Raw genomic sequence first — 25,775 nt, 5'->3', positions numbered from 1 at the left:
ATGTGTACAACATTGAATTATCTTTAATAGTAAGTGCTTTTGGCACACAAAGGTCACAAAGATTATCTCCTATGTTTCCTTCTAGAAATTTTATAGTTTTGCCCTTTATTTAGTTCTCTGATCCATTTTTTTTTTTAAAGTAACCTCTGTGCCCAAGGTGGAATTCAAACTCAAGACCCTTAGACCAAGATTCACATGCTCTACTGACTGAGCCAACCAGGTGCCCCCTCTGGTCCATTTTGAATTAATTTTTTGTGTATGGTGTGAGGTAGGGACTGAGATTAATTTTGTTCCAAATGGATATCTAGTATGGGCATTTTATAATATGCTCACAAATTCTTTGATACTCCTGTCTTCAAAAGATAGAACCTAATTCTTCTTAGGTGTGGGCTGTACTTAATGACTTGATTTTAATGAACAGAATGTGATAGAAATGATGGTGTGTGATGCAAAATTAAGGCATAAAAGGCATTTTGGCTTCCCCCTTGCTCTCTCTCCTTGGATTACTCACCGTGTGGGAAGCCAGATGCTGTATGTTGAGGACAATTAACCAACCTTATGGAGAGGTTCACATGGTGAAGAACTGAGGCCTTCTGCCAATGGCTGGCAAGGAACTGGGGCGTTTTCTGAATACTAAACGAGTAAGCTATCTTGAAAGCAAATCCTGCAGCACTAGTTGAACCTTCATATGACTGCAGCCCTCACTGATGCCTTGACTGCCACCTCATGAGAGCTCCTGGGCCAGAACCACCTAGGTAAGCCACTCTCAAATTCCTGACTCACAGAAACTGTAAGATCAGTGTTGATTTAAGCCACTAAATTGTGGAATAATTGTTCTGCAGTAATAGAGAACTAATACATCCAGTATTCCAGCATCTTCCCCATTGAATTACAATGGTGCCAATATAGAACATCAGCCAACTACCTATATATTAGTCTTTTTTTCTGGATTCTCTATTCTGTTCCCGTAAACTATATGTCTGTTTATGCCAATAAACAGCATACTGTCTTCATTGCTATAACTTTTACTGTAGTCTTCAAGTCAGGTAGTGTAAGTCCTCCAACTTTGTTATTGTTATTTCTTATGTCAATATTGATTTGGCTGTTCTGGGTTCTTTTCCATATATATTTTAAATCAGTTAGTTGATTTCTACAGGGAAAAAAAACCTACCGGGATTTTCATTGGTACTGCACCGAATCTATAGTTCAACATAAGGATAATGGCTATCTTAACAATATTGACTCTTCCAATCCATGAACATATATCTCTCCATTTATTTAGGTTTTCTTTAATTTCTCTCAAAAATGTTTTGCAGATTTGTGTAATGTTTTAGTGTAGAAGTTTTGCATGTATTTTGTTAAATTTTAAGTATTTCATGTTTTATGCTATTATAATTGGTATTGTGTTTTTAAGTATATAATTTTAATTTTTGCTGCAATTGATTTTTATATACTGATCCCGTTTTGTTTCATGTACTCTTGCTCAGTTCACTCATTAGCTCTAGCAGTTCTTTTGTAGATTGCATCGGATTTTCTCTGAACACAAATCCTGTGATCTGCAAATAAGGAACATTTTTACTTCTTCCTTTCCAATTTGTATGTTATTTCATTCTTTTTCTTGCCTTGATCGCCCTGGTAATGTTGAATGGAACTAATGAGAGTGGACATCCTTACCTTGTCCCAGTCTTTCCTAAGTGTGTGTGTATGTGTGGTGATAATATTAAAGAACTACTCTCCTAACAAATTTCAAGTATACAATACAGTATTGTTAATTATTGTCATCACAATATATCCCCAGAACTTATTCATTCATAGCTGAAAGTTTGTACTCTGTACCCTTTGGCCAACATATCCCCATTTCCCTCACCACCCCCAGGCCCTGGCAACCGCCATTCTACTCTCTATTTCTATGAGTTTGATTTTTTTAGATTCCACATATAAGTGAGGACATACAGTATTTGTCTCTGACTTATTTCACTTAGCATAATTCCCTCAAGGTCCATCCATGTTGTCACAAAAAGCAGGATTTCCTTCTTTTTATGGCTGAATATTCCATTCTATGTACATACTAAATTGTCCTCATGCAGTCACCCATAGATGGACACTTAGGTTATTTCCATGTCTTACTCATTGTGAATAATGCTCTGATGAACATGGAGACAGCTCTCTCTTCAAGATCCTGATTTCAGGGGCGCCTGGGTGGCTCAGTCATTAAGCGTCTGCCCTCGGCTCAGGTCATGATCCCAGGGTTCTGGGATCGAGCCCCGCATCAGGCTCCCTGCTCAGCCAGGAGCCTGCTTCTCCCTCCCCCACTCCCCCTGCTTATGTTCCCTCTCTCGCTGTGTCTTTCTCAGTCAAAGTCAAATAAATAAAATCTTAAAAAAAAATATCGTGATTTCATTTCCTTTGGCTATATACCCAGAAGTGAGATTACTGGATATATGGTAGTTATATTTTTTTTTTTTTTGAAGAACTGCCAGAGTTTTTTCCACAGCCATATTTGAGGATTCCAGTTTCTCCACATCCTCACCAACAGTTACTTTCCTTTCTTAAATTATTATTATAGTTACCCTAGTAGGTATGAAATGGTATCTCATAGTGGTTTTGATTTACATTTCTCTAATGACTAGTGATACTGATTTCATGTCCTTATTGACCATTTGCGTATCTTTTGAGAAATATCTATATGAGTCCTTTGCTTATTTTTTAATTGCACTATTCCTCTTTTTGTTGTTGAGTTGTAGAGACTTGCTATATATTCTGGATGTTAAACTCTGATCAGATATCTGATCTGCAAATATTTTCTCCCATTCTGTGGATTGTCTTTGCACATTCTTGATAATCACCTTTGATGCACAGAAGTTTTTTTTATTTTGTTGAAGCCCAATTTAGTTTTTCTTTCCCTTTTTTAAGATTATTTTAGAGAGAGAGCATGCATGCAAGGGAGAGAGAGTGGGGAGGGAGGGGGAGAGAGAGAGAGAGAATCTCAAGCAGACTCCCCGCTGAGTATGGAGCCTGATGCAGGGCTTGATCTCACAACCCTGAGATCATGACCTGAGCCAAAACCAAGAGTCAGAGGCTTAACCAACTGAGCCACCCAGGCATCCTTAGTTTTTCTTTTGTTGTTATTGCTTTTGATATGAAATCCAAGGTCAAAAAGATTTACCCCTGTGTTTTCTTTGTGGAAATTTTATGGTCCTAACTTTCATATTTAGGTTAATTGATTCTTTTTCAGTATTGTTTTGCATATTTGGAACCCATGCAATTCCATATGAATTTGAGGGTTGACTTTTCTATTTCTACAAAAAAAAAAAAAAACCTGTTGAAATTCTGATAGGGATTGCCTTGAATTTGTAGATTGCTTTGGGTACTATTGTTGTCTTAACGGTAGTAAGTCTTCTAATCAACAGGGGATGTCTTTCTATTTGTTTAGGTCTTCATTAATTTCTTTCAGCAGTATTTTGTCGTTTTCAGTATATAAATCTTTGGTTAAATTTATTCCTAGGTATTTTCGTGTCTTAGATTCTACTGTAAATGGAATTGCTCTCTTAATTTCTTTTTTGGATTATTTATTGCTGATGTATACAAACACAGCTTAACACAATTGATTCTGTAAGTTGATCTTATACCCTACAACTTTGTTGATTTTGTTTATTATAAGCTCTAGTGGCTTTCTTATGAATTTTTTGGGATTTTCTGTATAGGATCATGTCTTCTACAAATAGAGATGGTGTTACTGCTTCCTTTGGAATTTGAATGTATTTTATTTCTTTTTCTTGTCTAGTATCTCTGACTAGAACTTGTAGTTGAGTGTTGAGCAGCAGTGGCTAAAGTGTGCAACCTTTTCTTGTTTTTGATCTTACAGGTACAGTTTCAGTCTTCTACCACTGAATATGCTATTAAACATGGAATTTTCCTAAATACCTTTTATCACATTGAGGAATTTTCTATTTCTGCTTTTCTGAGAGTTCTTATCATGACAGGATGTTGGATTTTGTCAAATGTCTTTTCTGCATTAATTGAGATGTTTATGTATTTTTCCTTTGTTCGATTAATGTGATGTATTACATTGATTTTCATAAATTGAACCAGCCTTACATCCTTAGGATAAACACCACTTGGTCATGGTGTATAATGCTTTTTATATGCCAGATTTGGTTTGCTGGTATTTTGTTCAAGATTTTTGCATCTATCTTCATAAAGGACATTGGTCTATAGTTTTCTTATGATGTCTTTATCTGGTTTTGGTGTCTGCTCTCATAGAATGACTTACAAAGTGTTCCCTCCTCTTCTATTGTTTGGAAGAACTTGAGAATAGTTGGTGGTAATTCTTTAAATTTTTGGTAGAATTCACCAGTGAAGACATCTGGTTCTCATCTTTATTTGTTGAAAGGTTTTTAATTATTGATTCAGTCTTTTTACTTTAAAAAAAAAAATGGTTTATTTATGTATTTAGAGAGCGCATGCAACTGGGGGGAGGGCAGAGGGCGAAGGAGAGAGAAAATCCCAAGCCGACTCCACCTTGACTGTGGAGCCATATGTGGGGCTCAGTCTCACAACCCTGAGATCATGACCTGAGCTGAAACCAAGAGTCAGTGCCACCCAGGCAACTCCAGTCCTTTTATTTGTTATAGGTCTATTGAGATTTCTATTCTAGCAAAATAAATCAGTCACAGAAAGCCAAATACCATATGATTTCACTCGTATGTGGAATTTAAGAAACAAAACAGATGAATGTATGGAAGGGGGGAAAAAGAGAGGGAAACAAACCATAAGAAACTCTTAACAATAGAGAACAAACTGAGGGTTGATGGAGGGAGGTAGTTAGGGGATGCGCTAGATGGGTGATGGGTATTAAGGAGGGCACTTATTGTGATGAGCACTGGGTGTTGTATGTAAGTGATGAATCACTGAATTCTACTCCTGAAATCAATATTGCACTGTAATGTTAACTAACTAGAATTTAAATAAAAATTAAAGATTTCTAGTCCGTCTTCAGTTGGTTTAATTTGCATATTGCTAGGCAATTGTCCATTTCATTTAGATTATCTCATTTGTTGGTATATTCATGGTATTCTCTTATAATCCTTTTTTTTTTCTCTAAGGTTGGTAGTAGTGTCCCACTTTCATTTCTGATTTTAGTTATGTCTTCACTTTTTTTTTGTCTATCTATAGGTTTGCCCATTTTGTTGATATTTCCAAAGAACCAGCTTTTTGGTTTTATTGATTCTCTATTGTTTTCTACTCTGTATATCATTAATCTCCATTCTAATTATTATTTCCTTTCTTCTGCTAGCTTTGTAGATAGTTAGCTCTTTTTTTCCTACTTCTCCATGGTATAAAGTTAGGTTATTGATTTGAGATCTTTCCTCATTTTAAATGTAGGCATTTACAACTATACATTTCTTTCTGAGCACAGCCCTCACAGCATCCCATAAATTTAATTATGTTATCTTTTCGTTTGATTTGTGATTTCTTCCTTGACCCACGGTTTATTTAAGAGTGTTGTTTAATTTCCACTACTTGTGATTTTTTTTTCAATTTTCCTTCTGTTACTGATTTCTATCTTTATTCCTTTGTGGTCTGAGAAGATGAATGGTATGACTTCAGTCTTTTAAAATTTAGCAAGACTTAGTTTGTGGTCTAACTTATGCTGTATCCTAGAAAATATTCCTTGTGTACTTAAGAAGGATATGTATTCTGCTATTGTTGGGTACAGTGGTCTGTGTAAGTCTTTTAGGTGTTCATGGTTTATAGTGTTGTTCAGGTGTTCTATTTCCCTGTTGAGCTTCTGTATAGATAGTCTGTCCATTTAAAGTAGTATATTGAAGTCTAACTGTTAGGGCAGAACTGTCCATTTCTCCCTTCAATTCCTTCAGTTTTTGCTTCATATAATTTGGGGCGCGGTTTTTTTGTTGTTGCATATGTTTATAATTGTTATATCTTCTTGATAAAATTGGCCCTTTTATCGATAGATAATGTCTCTGTCTCATAACGGTTCTTTTTGTTTTGTTTTTTTAAAGATTTTATTTATTTGAGAGAGAGCGGGAGTGCAGTAGTGGAGGGGTGGGGGGCTGAGAGGGAGAGGAAGAAGCAGACTCCCTGCTGAGCAGGGAGCCTGACATGGGGCTCAATCCCAGGACCCTGACATGACCTGAGCCAAAGGCAGACGGTTAACCAACTAAGCCACCCAGGCACCCCATAACGATTTTTTACTTAAAGTCTTTTTTGCCTAATATTACTGTAGTTGCAACTGCCAGGTCTCTCATGGTTACTGTTAGCATGAAACATATTTTCCAACCTTTCATCCAACCTTTTAGTGTCTTTGTGTCTAAAGTGTGTCTTGGGGCGCCTAGGTGGCTCAGTCGGTTAAGCTTCCAATTCTGGATTTCAGCTCAGGGCATGATCACAGGGTTGTGAGATCAAGCCCCACATTGGACTCTGCACTGGGTGTGGAGCCTGCTTAAGATTTTCTCTTCTCTCTCTCTCTCTCCACCCCTCCCCCCTCTCTCCCTCCCCCCAAAATAAAAAAAAATACAGTGAGTCTTTTGTAGACAGCACCTAGTTGGATGTTTTTATCCATTCTGCCAATCTTTGCTTAATTTATATTTAAAGCAATTACTTATAAAGAAGGACTTTTCCTTTTTCCTATTTGTTTTCTGTGTTATACTTTTTTTTTTTAGTTTTATTTACTTTTGAGAGAGAGAGAGTGACAGAGAGAGAGAGAATGAGAGGGGTGAGAGTCAGAGGGAGAAGCAGACTCCCCGCTGAGCAGGGAGCCCGATGTGGGACTCCATCCCAGGATTCCAGGATCATGACCTGAGCCGAAGTCAGTCGCTTAACCAACTGAGCCACCCAGGCGCCCTTTTGTTTTTCTTTTTTAAATTTTATTTACTTTGAGAGAGAGAGAATGACAGAATGAGAGGGGTGAGGGTCAGAGGGAGAAGCAGACTCCCCGCTGAGCAGGGAGCCCAAAGTTACACTTTTTTTGTCCTTCATTTTTTTCCATCACTGCCTTCTTTTGTATTTAATTTTTTTGTAGTGAACCATTTTGATTCCCTCTCATTTCTTTTTGCAGGTATTTAAAAAACATTTTCTTTGTGGTTACCATGGAATTACATTCAATATCCTAAATGTTTAACAATCTAGTTTGAATTGATAACAACTTTAATAGCACACAGAAACTCTGCTCCTATACAACTCCACCCCCCATTATTGTTGTTGTCACAAATTACCTCTCTGTATATGGTGTGCCCAATAGCACAGATTTACAATTACTTTTAATGCATTTGTCCTTCAAATTATGTAAGAAAGAAAACATGAGGGGCGCCCAGTTGGCTCAGTTGGTTAAAGTGGCTACCTTCTGCTCAGGTCATGATCCCAGGGTCCTGGGATCCAGCCCTGCATCGGGCTCCCTGCTCAGTGGAGAGCCTGCTTCTCCCTCTCCCTCTGCCTGCTGCTCTGCCTACTTGTTTTCTCTATCTCTCTGTCAAATAAATAAATAAAATATATATAAAAAAGAAATAAAACACGGAGCTACTAACCAAAATACAATAATACTGGTTTTTCCATATGCCCATATAGTTACCTTTACCAGAGATCTTTGTTTCTTCATATGGCTTTAAGTTCCTAACTCATATCCTTTCATTTCCATCAAAAGGACTTACTTTAGCATTTTATGCAGGAGGATCTAGTGTTATTGAACTTCCACAGTTTTTGTAACTGTGAATAAGTTAATTTCCTTTTGATTTTTAAAGGAAAACTTTCCTGGATATAGAATTCTTGGTTGACAGGTGTTTTCTTTTGCCACTTTTTTTTTCATTGAGACATAAACACAGAACACTGTGTAAATTTAAGGTGTACAGTGTGTTGATTTAATGCATTTGTGTATTGCAGTAAGACTACCATTATAGCTTTAACTAAGACTTCTATCGTGTCACATAATTAACATTGTTTTTATGGTGAGAACAATTAAGTTCTAGTCTCTTAGCATCTTTGAAGTTCATAATACAGTATCGTTGACTATAACCACTATGTTGCGCCTCAGATCTCCAGAAGTCATTTTTCTATTAGTTGCAAGTTTGTACACTTAAACAACATCTCCTTCATTCCTCCACCCCCCAGCCCCTAGTAATCCCCATTCTACTCTTTGTTTCTAAGAGGTTGGAATTTTTTGGATTCCACATATAATATCATGCAGTATTTGTCTTTCTCTGACTTACCTCACTTAGCGTAATGCCCTCAGGGTCCATCCATGTTGTCTTAAATGGCAGAATTTCCTTTTCTGATGACTGAGTAGTATTTCATGGCATGCACATATCACATCTTTTTTATCCATCCATCCACTGATGGGTACTTAGGTTGTTTCCACATCTTGGCTGTTGTAAATAATGCTGTAGTAAACATGGGAGTGCAGCTATCTTTCACCAGTTTAAAAATAGTATCTCACTGCCTTCTGGCTTCCATGGTTTCAGGTGATAAATCAGTTGCTAGTCTTATTGAGGATCTTGTACTTAACAAGTTGTTTCTGTCTTTCTCCTTTCAAGACTTTGTCTTTATACAGTTCGATTATAATGTGTCTTGGTGTGCATCTCTTTGAGCTTATTTTATTTAGAGTTTGTTGACTTCTTGGATGTGCTGATTCATATCTTTCACCAAATTTGGAAAGTTCTGACCATTATTTTTTCAAATATTCTTTCTGTTTCTCTTTCTCTTTCTCTCCTCTGAGACTCCCATAATGCGCATGTTGGTCTTGTTGTTGTGCCACAGGTCTCTTACTCTCTGTTCATTTTTTCTCAATCTTTTTTCTTTCTGCTCCTCAGACTGGATAATTTCAGTCAAGTTTGGTGATTCTTCTGCCTGCTCAAATCTGCTCTTGAAACCATCTAATGAATGTTTTATTGCAGTTAATGTACTTTTTAGCTTCAGAATTTCTCTTTGGTTCGTTTTTGTAATTTATCTCTTTATCAATATCTTCATTTTGCTCATACATCATTTCCCTTCAGTTCTTGAGCATATTTAATACTTTCTTTTAAAATCTTTGGTAAGTCTAAGGGCTGGGTGCCCTCAGGGACAATCTCTGCCCATTTATTTTTGTTACTTTGAGTGGACCATACTGTCCTGTTTCTTTGCATGGCTTGTGATTGTCATTGACAATGTCATTGGACATTTGTATATTATAATGTAGTAATTCTGGAAATCTGATCTCCCCTGCCCTGCTGTTGGTTGAGGTTTTTAAAAAAATTAAATCATTGAAGGCTCTAATAGTCCACTTGTTTTGTGACTTTTCCAAACTATTTTTGCAGACTATATCCTTGTCATGTGTGGTCACTGAAGTCTCAGTCATGTTGGCTTATGTTCAGCTAATGGTTTGATAGAGAGGTCCTTGAATACCAGGAGCTAAATATAGAAGGAAAAAAACCCCACTTCTCTTAGTCTTTGTAGATTGTCACCATGCTGCTTTTTTTTTTTTTTTTAAACACTTATCCAGGCCTCTACTGATCCTAGGTATCAGACCAAGGTGAAAACTTAGGGTCTTGTCAGATATATTCCGAGCACACATCTTGCCCTGAGCATGCATGTGGCCTTCTAAATTCTCTCTTATACACGGGTGATTACAAATGCCCTGATTTCCCAAAGAAACTCCCCGGCTTTCCCTCCCATACTTTGGGCAGTCTGTATTAGTCTGCTAGGGGGTTGCCATAACAAAATACCAGACTAGATGGCTTAAACAATAGAAGTTAATTTTTTCACAGTTCTTAGATGCTGAAAGTCCAAGATCAATGTGTTGTTAGGGCTGTCTTCTCCTGAGTCCTCTCTTCTTGGTTGCAGATGTCCATATTCTTGCTGTGTTCTCACATGGCCTTTCTCTGTACACAAACATCCCTAGGGTCTCTATGTTGTCTTTTTTTTTTTTTTTAAGATTTATTCATTTATTTTTTTTATTTTTTTATTTTTTTTAAAGATTTTATTTATTTATTTGACAGACAGAGACAGTGAGAGAGGGGACACAAGCAGGGGGAGTGGGAGAGGGGGAAGCAGGCTTCCCGCGGAGCAGGGAGCCCGATGTGGGACTCGACCCCAGGACCCTGGGACCGTGACCTGAGCTGAAGGCAGACGCTTAATGACTGAACCACCCAGGCGCCCAAGATTTATTCATTTATTTTAGAGAGGAGGATGGAGAGGGGCAGAGCAAGAGAATCCTCAAGCAGACTCCCAGCTGAGCTGGGAGCCTGACGTGGGGCTCAGTCCCAGGACCCTGAGATCATGACCTGAGCTGAAACCAAGAGTCAGACGCTTAACCAACTGAGTCATCTCTACCTCTTCTTATAAGGACACTAGTCATCTTGGATTAGGGCTTCACCCATATGACTTCATTGAAGTTTAATTACCTTTTTAAAGAACCTATCTCCGGCGCACCTGGGTGGCTCAGTCGTTAAGCGTCTGCCTTCGGCTCAGGTCATGATCCCAGGGTGCTGGGATGGAGCCTCACATCGCGCTCCCTGCTCCGCGGGAGCCTCCTTCTCCCTCTCCCACTCCCCCTGCTGTGCATGCTCTCTCTCTCTCTGTCAGGTAAATAAATCTTTTTTTAAAATTTAAATAATAACCTATCTCCAAATAGAGTTACATTGAGGATTGGGGTTCAGCATATATATCTGGGGGGAACAAAATTCAGTCTGTAACAGTGGTTCATTGTGTGTCTCAACTGTAACCTTTTGCCGGATGCATCTGTGGTTGTTTTCCTTGTGGTGTTTTCAAGCAATGCCCGTTGCTTTTCTAGCCTCAGTGAGTTCCAAGTTTGTTAAAATAGAGATGAGTTCCTGCATCATTCCCTCAGGTAGCCCTAATATACAGCACATACACATAGTAATTTGCAAATAGGATCTACTGTAATCCCTCTGGAACCAGTGACCAGGTTTCCACACTGGGAATGTAGGTTTCTGTCTTCAAGATTGCTGCCAAATGGGGAGTAGGTGAGTTAGAAGGGCAAGTAACTAAACCAAACCAAACCACAAGGCTTTTCACCACTTTAAAATTGCTGTTTTCTTGATTCAGCATTTTGTTTGGTTGATGTAAACCTTGGATTGTTTTCCAGAGTTCTGATAAAGTTGGTTCTAACAGTTACTTCTTGTTTGTTGTTTCTGTTGGAGGATGGGAACTTGAAGCTGCCTCCTCTGCTATTTTGCTTAGGTCACTCCATTTTGTCTTAAAGAAACTTAAATCATGAGGAGGGAAGGTCATAAATACCTACCTATACAGTTACCATTTCCAGTGCTCTTACTGAATTCATTCCTTTGTGTAGATCCAGGTTTCCAGCTGGGATTGTTTTCCTCCTGCCTGAAGGGCATCTTTTAACATTTCTTATATTATTAGTTTGGTAGTGATGAATTCTTTTAGCTTTTGTATGTCTGAAGACCTCTTTATCTCACCTTTGATATTTTCACTAGGTCTCTCATTCTAGATTTACAGTTTTTTTCTATCAGTACTTTAAAATTTTTACTCTGCTGTCTTCTCCTTTGCATTGTTTCCAAGAAGAAATTTGGTATTATCCTTATCTTTGTTCCTGTGTAAGTAACACATCTGTTTTCTCTAGCTGTCTTTGGGGTCTTATCTGTATCACTGGTTTTGAACAATTCGGTTATGATGTGACTTGTTATAGTTCTCTTTGTTTCTTGTACTTAAGATTGAGCTTCAGATATGAGGATGTGTATTTTTCATTATGTTTGGGAAGTTTTAGGCTACTGTTTCTTCTTATATTTCTCCTCATCTCTAGTTATCTTTTTCAATATATGGAATACAGTTAAAATAATTTTTACTGTCCTCTGATAATTTTAACATGTCAGTTCTGGGTCAGTTTCGATTGATTACTCTTGATGAGTTGTTTCCCTGCTTGTTTACATGCCTGGTAATTTTTTTTCTGGATGCCAGACACTGAATTTTACCTTGTTGAGTGCTGGTCATTTTTTTAGTCCCATACATTTTCTTTGAACTTTGTTTTGGGATACAGGTAAGACTGTTGGAAACAGTTTGATCCTTTCAGGTTTTGCTTTTATGATCTACAAGGTAGGTCCAGAGCAGTGCTCAGTGTAAGGCTGATTATTTCCCATTACTAAGGCAGCACCTTCCTGAGTACACCTAATATCCTATTATGACTTTTCACAGTCTGGCTGGTGAGGAGAGACATGATTCTTGACCCTTTGTTAGTGTCAGATCCTGTTTCTTTTAATACTTTTGGGTGTTTTTTTCTTTGGCATTGGGTAGTTTCCCCATAAACGTATACTCTTGAGTACTGCTAAATACTCAAGAGAAACCTCTGTAGATCTCTGGGAATTCTTCACAGTTCTCTTCTCTCTGGTATTCTTTTAAACTTTAGCTGTTTTGATCTCTCCAAACTCTTAGCCCTGTATTTCAAGTCAGGAAATCCACTGGGCTCTTCCTCAGTCCCCTCCTTTCTGTAATACTGCTTAGAAACTCAAGAAAGTAAGCTGTGATGGTCATAGGGCTCATGTTCTTTCTCAACTTAGTGATCGTTGTCCCCTTGTCTAATTTGTAGTCTTGGAAACCACCGTTTCATATATTGTCTGGTTTTTGTTGTTTTTGTTCTAGGTCAGAGGGTAAATCTGTTGTTCCATTTTTGTCAGAAGTAAAAGCCCCTCTTCTAGACTTTGATACATTATATTTTCATTTTAATTCATTTCAAAATATTTTCTAAGGTCCCTTGAGACTTGCTATTTGACTCGTGGATTAATTAGATTGTATTGTTCAATTATCAAGTGTTTGGAGATTCTCCTTTTGTTTGTTATTTTCTAGTTTAATTCCATTATGCTCAGAGAATGCACTTTGTTTTATATCAGTTCTTTTACATTTATTAAGACTTCGCTTATGATCCAGGATATAGTCACTATCAAATACCTTTACACATCACTTTCCTATTTCTATTTCACCATACCCCTTCTCATGTCAGACTTGGCACCTCAAATGTCCCACTTCCTGCTTTCCATATAACAGATGTAATAACCTTACAATAGTATAATTACATTTACCCTCCCTACAACCTAGCTTTCGGTGGTTATTACATCTTTTCCTTTTGTATTTGTTTTTTTTTTTGTTTGTTTTTAAGATTTTATTTATTTATTTGAGAGTGAGAATGGAGAGAGAGCACAGGAGAGGGGGGAGGGTCAGAGGGAGAAGCAGACTCCCTACTGAGCAGGGAGCCCGATGTGGGACTCGATCCCGGGACTCCAGGATCATGACCTGAGCTGAAGGCAGTCGCTTAACCAACTGAGCCACCCAGGTGCCCTTCCTTCTGTATTTGTTATATCCACCTATACAATGTCTCTTTATTTTTACTTGAAACAATCAGTTCTTAAAGTAAATCATGAAAAAACAGTCTTTCACATTCACCTACTTGTTTACCATGATGGTCTCCATTCCTTCGGATAGTTCCACATTTTCATCTGGTCTTAGCTCCCTTTGGTCTAAAGGGCGGCCTTTAACATTCCTTGTAGTACAGTTCTGCCAGTGATGAATTCTCTTAGATTTCATTTATCAGGAAGTGTCTTTATTTTATTCTCATTTTTGAAAGATTTTCTGCTTGAACATAAAATTCTGGGATGACAAGATTCACCACCCTTCACCCCCCTGGCATTTAAAAAACTCTTTCATTGTCCTCTAGTCTACCTTGTTTCTGATTAGAAGCTGCAGTTATTGTTTTAGTTGCTTTGTAGTTCGTTCAGCTTCATGGATCTTTAAGCTGTAATTTTTCACCACATTGGGGCAATTTAGACATTATTTTTTAAATATATCTTTCGGCCCCAGTCTCACTTTTCCTTCTGAGAGTACAGTTGCACGTATGATAGACTATTTGATACTGCTTCATAGATCCTGGAGGGTCTGTTCATTATGAGATCATTCTGCTGACCTGTCTTTGAGTCCACTGACTTTATTTTCCTGTCTCCAATCTGCTTGTAAGCTTATCTAGTAAACATTTTCAATTATTTTTTAGTTTTAGCATTTGTTAGTTTCTTCCTTATAATTTCCATTTCTGGGCAGATTCCTTATCTATTTACTTATTAAGACCATGCTTTCCTTTAAGTCTTTGGATATATTTATAATAGTTCACTAAGATCTTGATTGGCTAAGTCTAACGTTTAGACCATCTTGGGTTCATTTTTATATACTGCTTTTTTTCTTGACTATGGATCACATTGTTTTGTTTCATTGTAGGTCTAACGGGCTTTTTATTGAATATTGTACATTGTGAACAATACTCTGAAGTCTCTTATTTCTCCATGAGGTATATGGATTCTTGTTCTAGCAGGCAATGTAATTATTGGCTAATGACCTTACACTTGTTTATACTTGGTTTTGTTTTGTCTTTACACATCACTGAAGAGCCTAGAGTGTTTCCCAAACCCCACTAAATTGGCGAGACTCAACCTCCAAACTTGTTTCCTATGGATCTTGTCATGATTTGATTTTAGAATTTATTAAGGCAGACCTAGAATAGGTCTTAGTCTAGACTATAATCCTTACCTCAAGTTGTAACCTTTCTGCTGTTGCAACTGGATTCCAAGGATGTTAAAGATGCACTTATGAGATCTCTCCATTTTGGTAGGGCCAGAACTCCCCTGGCAATGCTCTTACCCCAGGACTGCCCTAACTCTAATATCTCTGTTCTAATCTTAACCCATTTAGTACTTTGCTTTCTAGTAAGCCTCAGGGAGTCTCTCTGCATATACTGCCTGGCTGTATTATTTAGAGTTCTCCAGACAAACAGAGCCAACAGGATGGATACACACACACACACACACACACTTATTATCAGGAATTGATTCATGCAGTATGGAGGCTGAGAAGTCCTAAGAGCTGTAGTCGACAAGCTGGAGACCCAGGAGAGCCAATGGTATTGTTTTGTCCAAGGCCAAAGGCCTAAGAAGCAAAAGAGCCAATAGTGTGAGTTCCAAGTTCAAGTCTGAAAGCAGAAGAGAGAAGAAAAATGTCCCAGCTAAAAGCCAGGCAGAGAATTCTTACCCAGGCCTTTTGTTCTATTCAGGCCTTCAGCAGATTGGCTGAGGCCTACCCACTGTGGAAGATCAATCTTCTTTACTTAGTCTACCAATTCAAATGTTAATCTCATCCAGAAATAGTCTCATAGACAGTCCTCAACATAGTCTTTAACCAAGTACCTGGGCACCCTGAGGCTCAGTCAAGTTGAGACATAAAATTAGTCATCATGCCAGTTTCAGCCACAGATTTTTAGGGGACTCACACATAGACTTCTGGAACTCCCTGTCTGCATGACACCCTCCTTTCTGTTGCTCTGCCCAGTGGTTTCCAGGACTTTCAGCTGTCTTGAAGTCTATTTTTGCCTCCTCAGATCTCCCTACTCTGCTCATACTCTAGCTGTCTGCACTACACTTGGGAAATTGTCCCCACTTAGAGGAACTCGGTGATTTTAGGGGCTTACTTCATGAGTTTCCTCTCAGGGATCAGTCTTGCCCTTCCTATTGTTCTTAGTCTGAGAGTAGTTGCTTCATAAGTTTTGTCTTTTTTTTTTTTTTTTGACAGAGAGAGACACAGCGAGGGAGGGAACACAAGCAGGGGGAGTGGGAGAGGGAGAAGCAGGCTTCCTGCTGAGCGGGGAGCCTGATGTGGGGCTCGATCCCAGGACCCTGGGATCATGACCTGAGCCGAAGGCAGACGCTTAACGACTGAGCCACCCAGGCGCCACCAAGTTTTGTCCATTTTTATAGTTATTCATGGTGGGAGGACTAGCCTGGAATCCCTTAATTATGGCTGGAAAGGTGGTTAATTTTCAGCTGCTTTTATAATAGTTTATTATATGAATTATGCCACTATTCCTCCATTCTTGGGTTGGTAGACATTAGACATTTAGGTGTGTTCAAATTGTCAGTAATACAAATGATGCTGCAATGACTGTCTTTGTATCCAGAAATGGAATTGCAAGGTTATAAGGTACCTATTTCTTCAGTCTGATATTGCCAAATTGCTTTCCAAATCATAGTTTTACATATGCACCACCACCATGTCCATTCCATTTGTTCCACATCCTTGCCAAAATGTGATCTTGTTGAACTATTAAATTTTTCTACTTATGCAAAGGAATGCACAATGGTTTCTTATAACTTCGGTAAAGCTTTCCTAGATTACTAGTGAGGTATATACAGATGTACATGTAAATATGTATTTATTTATTATTGGCCACTTGGGTTTCCTATTCAATAAATTACATTTTTATATCACTTGTCCTTTTTTTTTTTTTACAGTTGAGTCTTTTTGTGCTGCTTCTTAGGAGTTCCTTATAATTCTCGTTACATGGTTTTTAAGTATGTTATGTGAGGTTTTTTTGTATGAGTTAGTTGTTTCTTCTCAGTCTTAGCTTGTCTTTTAGCACCTGTGTTGTCTTTCCCCATACAGAAGTGTTAAATTTTAATGTAGTCATATTTATATTTTACTAAATGATTTGCAGGTTTGTGTGTTTATTTCTTCGACCCCTAAACACGGGAGTGCCCTGGGGCTCAAGTCTCAGACCTCTCTATCTACATTAATTCCCAAGTAATCTTTGTCTTACGGCATGTGTACACTGATGGCTTTTATGTCTGGCTCCTCCTGTAAATACCAGTAATGTATGATAATTTAAGGACCCTTGCTGCGCTAGATACTTTGTTCTTCCTTATCCAGATTCCGTGAATGGGAAATCTGCACTCACTGCCTCCACTTCTTGGTCTTCCATCCGTAGTTTGACTCACTGCAGCTGGGCTCTTGTCCCGCGCTTCCACTGCTGCTGCTGAGATTGGTTCCAAAGTAAAACAGCCCATCCCCTTTTCTTTTCAAATGAAGTCTTTGGTGAAATCAAACAGAAGCAGAATTACCCTCGCAATGGGTTGGGGAGAACTGACTGCCTTGCTCATCTCTTGAGGTTGCTCCAGAGACCTCTTTACTGAGCCCCGCCTATCTTTCTAACCTCTCTACTCCCTCAGACCTCCCAATTTCCAGCCATACTCCTATCTCTGTGCTTCTGCACAGTGCCTCCTGCATCTGCCTTGAACCCAGTTCTTGTCTGCTCAAGAAACACCTCCCAGCCTATCTTCCCCTTTATCATTCCCACTCTTTTTTGTGCCTCTGTTATCACGCTGGCCACAGTGAATCAAAGCTTTCTACTTACACATCTTTCTTATCCACTAAACAGAAGGCTTCTAGAAATCAGAGACCCTTTTTCCCTTTCATGTCTATCAGTAGTGGAGTGAATGAATGGCCAAGGAAGCTGAGCTAGATCAAAATCTGAATTGGCAGACCACGAAGGCTTTTTTTTTTTTTTAAGATTTTTATTTATTTATTTGACAGAGAGAGACACAGCGAGAGAGGGAACACAAGCAGGGGGAGTGGGAGAGGGAGAGCAGGCTTCCCGCTGAGCAGGGAGCCCGATGCGGGACTCGATTCCGGGACCCTGGGATCATGACCTGAGCCGAAGGCAGACGCTTAACGACTGAGCCACCCAGGCGCCCAAGGCTTTTTTTTTTAATGGTTTTATTAAGATATAATTCATACCATAGAATTCACAGGGTTGTGCAACCACCACCATAATCTAATTTTAAAACTTTTTGTCCCCCCTCAAAAAGAAAACCCTACCCTTTAGCAGTCATTCTCCATTTTCCGACCCCCAACACACTCCCCAGCCTTCGCCAACCACGAATCCACTTTCCCAGGCCATCAAATTTAACATAGGTAAATTGATCACAAATCCTCAGAATCTACTCGATTCTGAACCATGATGTGAAATTTGGTAGATAACTGTTTCACCTAACCAATTTGTACGGCAGGAAATCAAACTTAGCTTGCAGCTTCAGGTTTCATCCGCAATATATTAGACTATTAGGCTGCTTGATCGGGAATTTATTAGAATTAGATCCACATTTAACAAGGGTGGTTGGTTTGGGCTGGTCTGGCCTTTCACTGTTGCTGTGCACGTAAACCCCCTTTGGCAGAAAGAGGGCACCTGAAAAACTCACCACCTTTGGTAGCAATCGTGAAAAACGTGCCCGGTAACAACCTCTTCCGGGGAGTTCAGCCCTCTACAAAACAACATGGATCAGGCATTACTTGAGTGGTCGCTTTCCGGAGCTTTTATTTTTAACGCGACTCTTCTACCGGGTCACCTCGGGATGGGTGCCGCGCGGTGTACGCGCGGAAGCCTGGAGAAGACGACCTGGCTGTTTCTGGGGGCCGCATTTTCTGAGTGGGGTCGGGTCTAGCGCGTTGCTAGGCAGCAGTGGCGTTGCCCGCGGCAGTTGCGCGTACGAGTCGCCTGCGCAGTGACGCAGCCAGTGCGCGGTGGCGCGGCGCGCGGCGCGGTGCACGCTGGGATATTTAAGTCTTTTCCGCGGCGCGGAGCCGCGATGTCTCCGGCGGCTGCGGCGGCTGGCGGAGGCGAGCGGCGGCGGCCGATAGCGAGCGTCAGGGACGGCCGGGGCCGGGGCGGGGGCTGCGGCGGCCCGGCCGGGGCGGCGCTCCTCGGTCTGTCGCTGTTCGGCCTCGTGCTGTACCTGGTGCCGGCGGCGGCGGCGCTGGCCTGGCTGGCCGTGGGGGCCACCGCGGCCTGGTGGGGACTGAGCCGCGAGCCCCGCGGTTCGCGCGCCCTCGCCTCGCTCGTTCGGAACGCGCGGCGTCAGCGAACCCTACACGCCTCGCCTCCAGCCAAGTCGGCGGTGAACGGAAATCTCCTAGAGCCGCGGACCCTGCTCGAAGGACCGGACCCCGCCGAACTGCTCCTCATGGGCAGTTACCTGGGCAAGCCCGGCCCCCCGCAGCCTGCCCCCGCCCCGGAGGTCAGGGACCTGCTGGAGAGGCCTGGCCGCCGCCGCACTCCCGCTCGCGCCGCGCCGCCCGCGCACTCGCCCCATCGTGTGCACATTTACCCCTCTCTTCCCACTCCTCTTCTCCGATCCTCTAGGAGGCCATCCCTCCGGTAAGATCCGCTCATCTTCCCCACACCCTCCTCTCTGTCGACTGGCTTTGAATGGAGACCTTGACTTTTTAAATCCGATTTTCTTTTTCATTGAGTCAAAAGTGGTTTCTGTGTAGCTTTGTCTTCTTGAAACACCTTCGTGTGTGTCAGCCATCCCCTGCCTTCCTTGAGCCTTTGGAATGAGATGTGATGCCGGAGCTGTTCCCTTCTTTACAGTTTTTAAAGCCGCGTTTAGAAAAATACTTGATAAGCTACTAAAATATCCCTACTTCTGGTGAAAGTATCTTGACCTTTCTAGAGTAGATATATAGTATGTTTTGTTGTATTTTTCCTTTGGACCAGTAAGAGCGATTAGGTCAATTAGCCGACCTCAAAGAGGTGTTTCCAGGAGACCCCTCTTTTGATAAAACTTGATTGATAAAGGTGATCAACTTAAAGAGGCATTTCCATTTAGTCCCAATAGCTGAGCATTACAAGAGAATACAAAACTTTGGTGAAAATACTAGATTATCAATAAGTACATTCAGTTGAAAGATGAACTTAGGTGTCAAAAATGTTTGACTTTGGGTGTTTATTACTTATGACTCAGCATAAAAGATTGAAAAGATTTAAGAATTCTTTAAAAGTTCCACCTTGCATGTCCTAACACGCACTTTTCTTACATCGCAGTTTTACTTGTGTGGGCAGGGTTTTCAATTTTCCTCTCAAAGTTGTTGAAGTCCATTATAGGGACAGCTGCTAAGCAGCTGCCACTTTCCATCCTTAGATGGAATGGGGGAACATTGCCATAAAAATGCTGTGTTTTTTTGTGGCTCAAAAAGCAGTTTAAGGGGTGCCTGAGTGGCTCAGTCAGTTGAGCCTGCGACTCTTGGTTTCAGCTCAGGTCGTGATCTCCAGGCTGTGAGAGGAAGTCCCGCATCAGGCTCTGCGTGCTCAGGGTGTAGTCTGCTTGAGATTTTTTTTCTCCCTATTCTTCTGCCCCTCCCCCACGTGTGCTAGCTTTCTCTCTCTAAATAAATAAATAAAACCTTTTTTTTTTAAATCAGTTTGAGCTCTCTGGAAGATAACTGAAACCACGTGATTCTTTAGTAATTCATATTTCTGCCATTCCTTCAGGCTTCTTTGGTTCTATAATGTGTTTCCCATTCTCCATAGGGATTGTGGGAGTTTATCAAACCGGTTTGTGATAACACCTCGAAGACGATATCCAATCCAGCAGGCCCAGTATTCTCTTCTGGGCGTACTTCCTACAGTATGCTGGAATGGTTATCACAAGAAGACTGTGCTGTCTCCTCGGAATTCCAAAATGGTGTGCAGCCCAGTGACAGTGAGGATTGCTCCTCCGGATAGTAAATGGACTCGTTCGCCAATGTGAGTATTACTGCTGGCAGAATAAACTTTCCTGTTTATTTCCACTTATTCTTCCACAGCTGTTCCTCTGACAAAAGAACTATAAGGCAAAAAAGGGAAGAAGGTGCTTATTTGAATGAGAAATCCCTAAGTCTAGTCCTTGAACAGCATTTTTTTTGTTTTGACCTTAGACGGTAGCTTTAATTCTAAGGGCAGTTTCTGTCAGTGTATATTTTTGCTTATTAGTTAGCTTCTGATTTCCAATGACTGAAGTCTGCTATATGCATGGTTATTAACATATCTTAATGCCAGAATCTTGTTTTTCATTACAGACCAGAGCAGACAATCAACTCAACACTGTCCTCACCATCAAGTAATGTCCCAGACCCATGTGCAAAAGAGACTGTACTGAGTGCCCTCAAGGAGAGGAAGAAAAGGACAGTGGAGGAGGAAGACCAAATATTTTCTGATAGCCAGGAAAATAAAAGAAGGTAACAGGCCCCGCAGAGTACTAAACAGGCCTCCCACACAGACTCCTGTGATTTGTTGATATACAGATCACTCCCAAGAAGAAACAGAGGCCAGCTCCACAGTTTCTGAGCTTCAGTAGGTGCCCTTCTTTGGATTCCATGGAAGAGCTTGGTAACAAGGGGTTTAATGCTGTTAGTTTCCTAAGGTACAGGTTAAATTTTATAACTTACCTTTTCTACAAGTACTAGAGATAAGCTGACAGCTGTTAGCCATGTTAGCCTCATACTTTTGATACAAATGTGCTAAATTTTATTTTTTTTAGAGGGAATGCTAAAAGTCTTCCCTTCACTAGCTTGTGTTGCTTAATTATTTGGGTAACCACCATTCGAATGTCATATTTGTGCTGAAGGAAATGCTTGGCGAAGCAAAGTGAAGACTGGAATATGGTAGATTTATCAGTAATGAGAGTAAAACCAATTTCATTATTTGGTTTGTGATATTTTAATGAAAATGGAATAAGCAGTCTGTCTCCTAAGTGTGGAAAGAGCAGAGGTTTAAGTCACTAGGTATGATGCATAACTGCTTTCCAAGAATCAGTTAAGGATTTCACTCGTCTTTTAATTTGACAGATTGAGCACCTATTGTGTGCCTGGGCCTACTCCAGGTACTGTGGATAGAGCAATGAGTAAGAGTCCCCATGGGACTTGGATAATAAAATAAGGAATTCTAGATTGTACTTGTATAGAAGTAAAAAAAAAAAAAGAAACACAACAGGATGCTATAACAGATAATGAGAAGGGGGTTTCTTTATATACATTGGTCAAGGAAGCACTCTGAGGAGACAGTGGACCCCACACTTGTTCAATGTAACCGTTACCTAGACCAGATTGTTCATATCCTACAAAGTTGGCCGTCTTTAGTACTAACAATGCAAAGTTAGGTAGGGAGATATAAATAAGTGGAAGTGTTTTTTATGTGACATAGGAAGATCTAATGATGAGTACAGATGATTTATAGGTGAGCAATTTGAACTGATGTCAACTAGCTAAGCAGGGGTGGCAAGGAGTGGGGGAGGTGGGAGAGGGAATCATCATTCTTATAGTCCAAATAAGTCTGTCATATTCTCCAAGGTTAAAATTTTTCTTGACCCCAGTGAGCCTATTAACTGAGGATTCTGTCTTGTCTTTCTCACACTTGGAGTAAGCAATGATTATGGGCACCATGCATAGGCCCCTATGTGTGATATGTGAAGTTTTTCCCTAACAGACTTGCCATATTAACCTCTAGAGCACTATGGGATGTGTGGGTTAGTCCCTAAAATGTTTTTGTTTTTTGTTTTTCATTTGTGGATGGTAGAGTATTGTGATAGTAGTACTTTGGAGAGAAGTTAGCGAATAATAACACCTGAATAAGTTCAAAAGGTCTTGAAGCATTTTTATACTCGTTATTATGAGGACAATCTTAGAATAAATCTGCCTTTCAGAATCTTTAGGATTTGAAGCAGCCTTTTTCTTGTCTAGCCATTTCGATATGCCACAGAAATAGTAAGGTTCCAGGAGTATGAGAGGATGCTCTAAGGGGGAAAAAAAAAAGTTCATTTAATTGAGGGTTTTTTGATTTGTCACAGGCGCCATGATAGCAGTGGGAGTGGACATTCAGCATTTGAGCCCCTGGTGGCCAATGGAGTCCCTGCTTCTTTTGTGCCTAAGTAAGTGAGAATCCATCTGAATGAGGTAGACTGGGGAAGGGCACTGTCAGAGCTGTTGTCCTACAGAGATTTTCCTCTGTGTTTTTGCATTGCTTTATTAGCCCAGGTTCAAATCTTTGACACCAGAGAGGAACATTTGGAATAATGTTCCACAATAACTATCGTCTAATTTCTTTTAATATTTTTTCATTAATATGGATAAAAATATGGTAAGGCTAAGAGAGTTTGTAAATATATTTAATAACTATGTATATAAACAGGTTTGTGCGATGGTTAAAGTGCAACAGTATGAAATTTAAGATAAATGTTAAGTTTGTACAATTGAGTTTAAATACATTTAGGGGTTGGATGAGAGGGAAAGTGTCTTAGAAATCTGTGTGAAAAGACTTGAGGTAACTTACATGTTTATTGAGTCAGGAGAGTGATAAGGCTGCCAGAAGAGCTAATGTGCTCCCAGTCTGTGCTGATAGCAGAACAAAGACCAGAATGGAGCAAGGGGGGGGTTGGTGGGCGGCGGTTCCTGCTGTCCTGAGTTCTGCTGACATTGTCCATGTAGTGTTGTGCTTGGTTCCGTGGCCTGCACTGTAAGAAACCATAAACACAACCTAACGGTCATTCCGAGTGAAGCAATTGTAAGATGTTACAGAGTGGTGGCCGTGCATGAATGGGTTTTGAAAGTTTAAAGTATTAACCCAAGGAAGAAAAATCTCAAGGGGAATAAGGAAACGAGAGGGAAGGATAGGATAATGATCACCAAAAACCAGGGAGCTGTCGTGTGAAGAAGAGGCTAACGTTGTTCGGTTTCGCTCCACATAGATCTGTAGGTGAAATAGGTGAAAGAGGAAATGCATTTTCATCCAGTGTAAGAATAAACTAGTCCATGGTTGACATTCATCACTCTAGGAGAAAGTGAGTTGTCTACATTGTAACAAAGGTTGGGTGATTATTCTACAGGAAAGATGTTTCCATTGGAAGCTTAAAAAAATTGGTTGGTTCCTCTTAAGGCTGTTTTTTAGTAGGTTTATTGACGTATAATAAACATTATAATAAACTGTGCCTTTTTAAAGTGTACAGTCTGATAAGTTCTGACGTTAAACCGTTGCCATAACCAAGGTAATAAACATAACCCCCACCTTCAAAAAAAGTTGCCCCTTGCTCCTTAGTAACCAACCCCTCCCTCCAGTCTTGCCCCCAGCCCCAGGCATCCACTGATGTGCTTTTTGTCACTGTAGATTAGCGTGCAGTTTTTTCTATACAAGTGGAGTCATACATTTAATTTTTTTTTAAATATTTGGCTTTCCCTTCCTGACTTGCCCAAGATACTTAGCTGAAGTGGTAACAATAGTATTAAGAGCTTTATCCTTATTAAGTTTATTTAAGAAGTATTTTGTGACCATGGATGAAGCCTTAGAAGAATGTTGCCTTAAATAGCACACTCACTGTCTTTTTCTCTTTTGTTAGGCCTGGCTCTCTGAAGAGAGGTCTCAATTCCCAAAGCTCCGACGACCACTCGAATAAGAGGTCTCGCACCTCTTCCGTGAGCTCCTTGACAAGCACGCACACGGGTGGCATCCCTAGCTCCAGCCGCAATGCCATTACCAGTTCTTACAGTTCCACTCGAGGTTTCTCTCAGGTACGTTCTGCTTGTGGCGTGGGAGAAAGGTGTTCTGAGCATTAATTGATGAGCCAGTGTTTTCTAACCACGTTCCACCTGTCAGATACTGGGATTACCTCTGAGCTAACAGAAAATGCAAACACTTGATTGATAATTTAGACCCCGGGAACAATAGAAAGGCCAGAAAGTAAACCAGTGCATATGGGGACAGCTGATACAAAACAGCCAGTATTGTAGATAAACGGACAAAGAATGAATAATTCAATAAATGATATTAATTTGATCGAAAAGGTAGATTCAGTCCAGATTGCACTGGATCAGAAAAGAAATTCATCCTTTTGTCATTGAGAATTGAGTGAAAAGTTTTTAAAATACTGTGATTTTTTTTTTTAATTATTTTTTAGAAAAAATTGCAATTCTTTCTTAGAGGATGCAGTATGGCCTAGGGGACAGAGCAAGCTTTGCTACCAGACAGACTTGGATTCAGATTTTGCCTCTGACACTTAGTAGCTATAGGGCCTCAGGCAGGTAAATCACTTCAACTTTGTATTTCTCATCTCCCAAGGATTATTACAAAGATTGAAGACAGTGCTTGAAAAATATTCATTACAATGCATGTCAGTAAGTGGGTACCCTGTATATGGTAGTGAGAAAAAAATAAAGCATTCACGGAGGAAGAGTTTTGAGGGGAGAAAACTTTTGAGATAAGGTAATCCAGAAGGTTTTTCCAATAACATAAATGAAAAATGAAGGCCTAAGCTTGAGTAGTTGTAGGAATAAGCACCACAACAGGCAGATTGAGAATAATTCTCAAGAGCCCTAGGATTTTCAGAATGGTGAGTACTGGCTTCATCTTAAAGTCACCGGTTGCATTATCCCCTAATAAGAGCGTCAGCCTGTCCCTTGAAGCTTTGAAGCCAGGCACTGACTTCTCTGTAGTTATGAAGGTCCTAGATGGCATCTTCTCCCAGTATAGGCTCTCTGTTGAAATTCCACTGTTGGGTGTAGCCCCCTTCATGAATGATTTTAGCTAGATCTTCTGGATGATCTCCTGCGGCTTCCCCTTGTTATGGAGATGGCTTCCTTCCTGAAACCTCACTGAGTCAGCCTCTGCTAGCTCCAGCCTTGTCTCCAGCAGCTTCCTCACCTCTCAGCCTTCCTGGAAATTGAAGTTAGGCCTTGCCCTGGTTTAGGTTTTGGCTTAAGGCAATGGTGTGGCTGGTTTGATCTTCCACCCAGACCACTTAGACTTTCTTCATGTCAACAATAAGGCCTTTTCACTTTCTTATCATTCATGTGTTCATTAGGGTAGTACTTTTCATTTCCTTCAAGAACTTTTCCTTTGCATTCGCAACTTGGCTATTGGGTGCAAGAAGCCTACCTTTCAGCATGTCTCGGCTCTCGACCTGCCTTCCTTAACTAAGCTTGATCATTTGTAACTTGTGATTTAAAGTGTGAGTTGTGCGACTCTTCCTTTCACTTGAACACTTAAGAGGCCTCTGTAGGGTCGTTACCTGGTATAATTGCAATATTGTAGTATCTTGGCGAATAAGGAGGCCGGAAGAGGGAGAGAGATGGGAGAAGTGCCTGTTAATGGGACAATCCGAGCACACATTTTTTTTTAAGTCGGCTGCCTTATAAGG

General features: G+C 40.3%; 1 protein-coding gene across 2 annotated transcripts in view; it reads left to right on the top strand.

Annotated features, from left to right (window-relative positions):
* Positions 1-25,775, top strand: part of POM121C (POM121 transmembrane nucleoporin C) — a 55,604-nt gene that overhangs the window by 9,399 nt on the left and 20,430 nt on the right. Inside the window, exons 1-5 of one of the 2 annotated variants that reach the window (XM_027613554.2) lie at positions 18,330-18,988; positions 20,144-20,359; positions 20,671-20,829; positions 22,437-22,517; positions 23,979-24,150. In XM_027613554.2, the coding sequence (XP_027469355.1) occupies positions 18,420-18,988; positions 20,144-20,359; positions 20,671-20,829; positions 22,437-22,517; positions 23,979-24,150 (1,197 nt within the window). In that variant the 5' untranslated portion in view covers positions 18,330-18,419. Of the gene's footprint in view, positions 1-18,329; positions 18,989-20,143; positions 20,360-20,670; positions 20,830-22,436; positions 22,518-23,978; positions 24,151-25,775 lie in introns of those variants that run through there. The other variant, XM_027613555.2, reaches the window with a different exon arrangement.

This window comes from Zalophus californianus, chromosome 10 (assembly GCF_009762305.2).
Source record: "Zalophus californianus isolate mZalCal1 chromosome 10, mZalCal1.pri.v2, whole genome shotgun sequence".
NCBI classification, from domain to species: Eukaryota; Metazoa; Chordata; class Mammalia; order Carnivora; family Otariidae; genus Zalophus; species Zalophus californianus.
The sequence above is the reverse complement of the archived record's forward strand: the minus strand, read 5'-3'. Positions and strand labels throughout refer to the sequence as shown.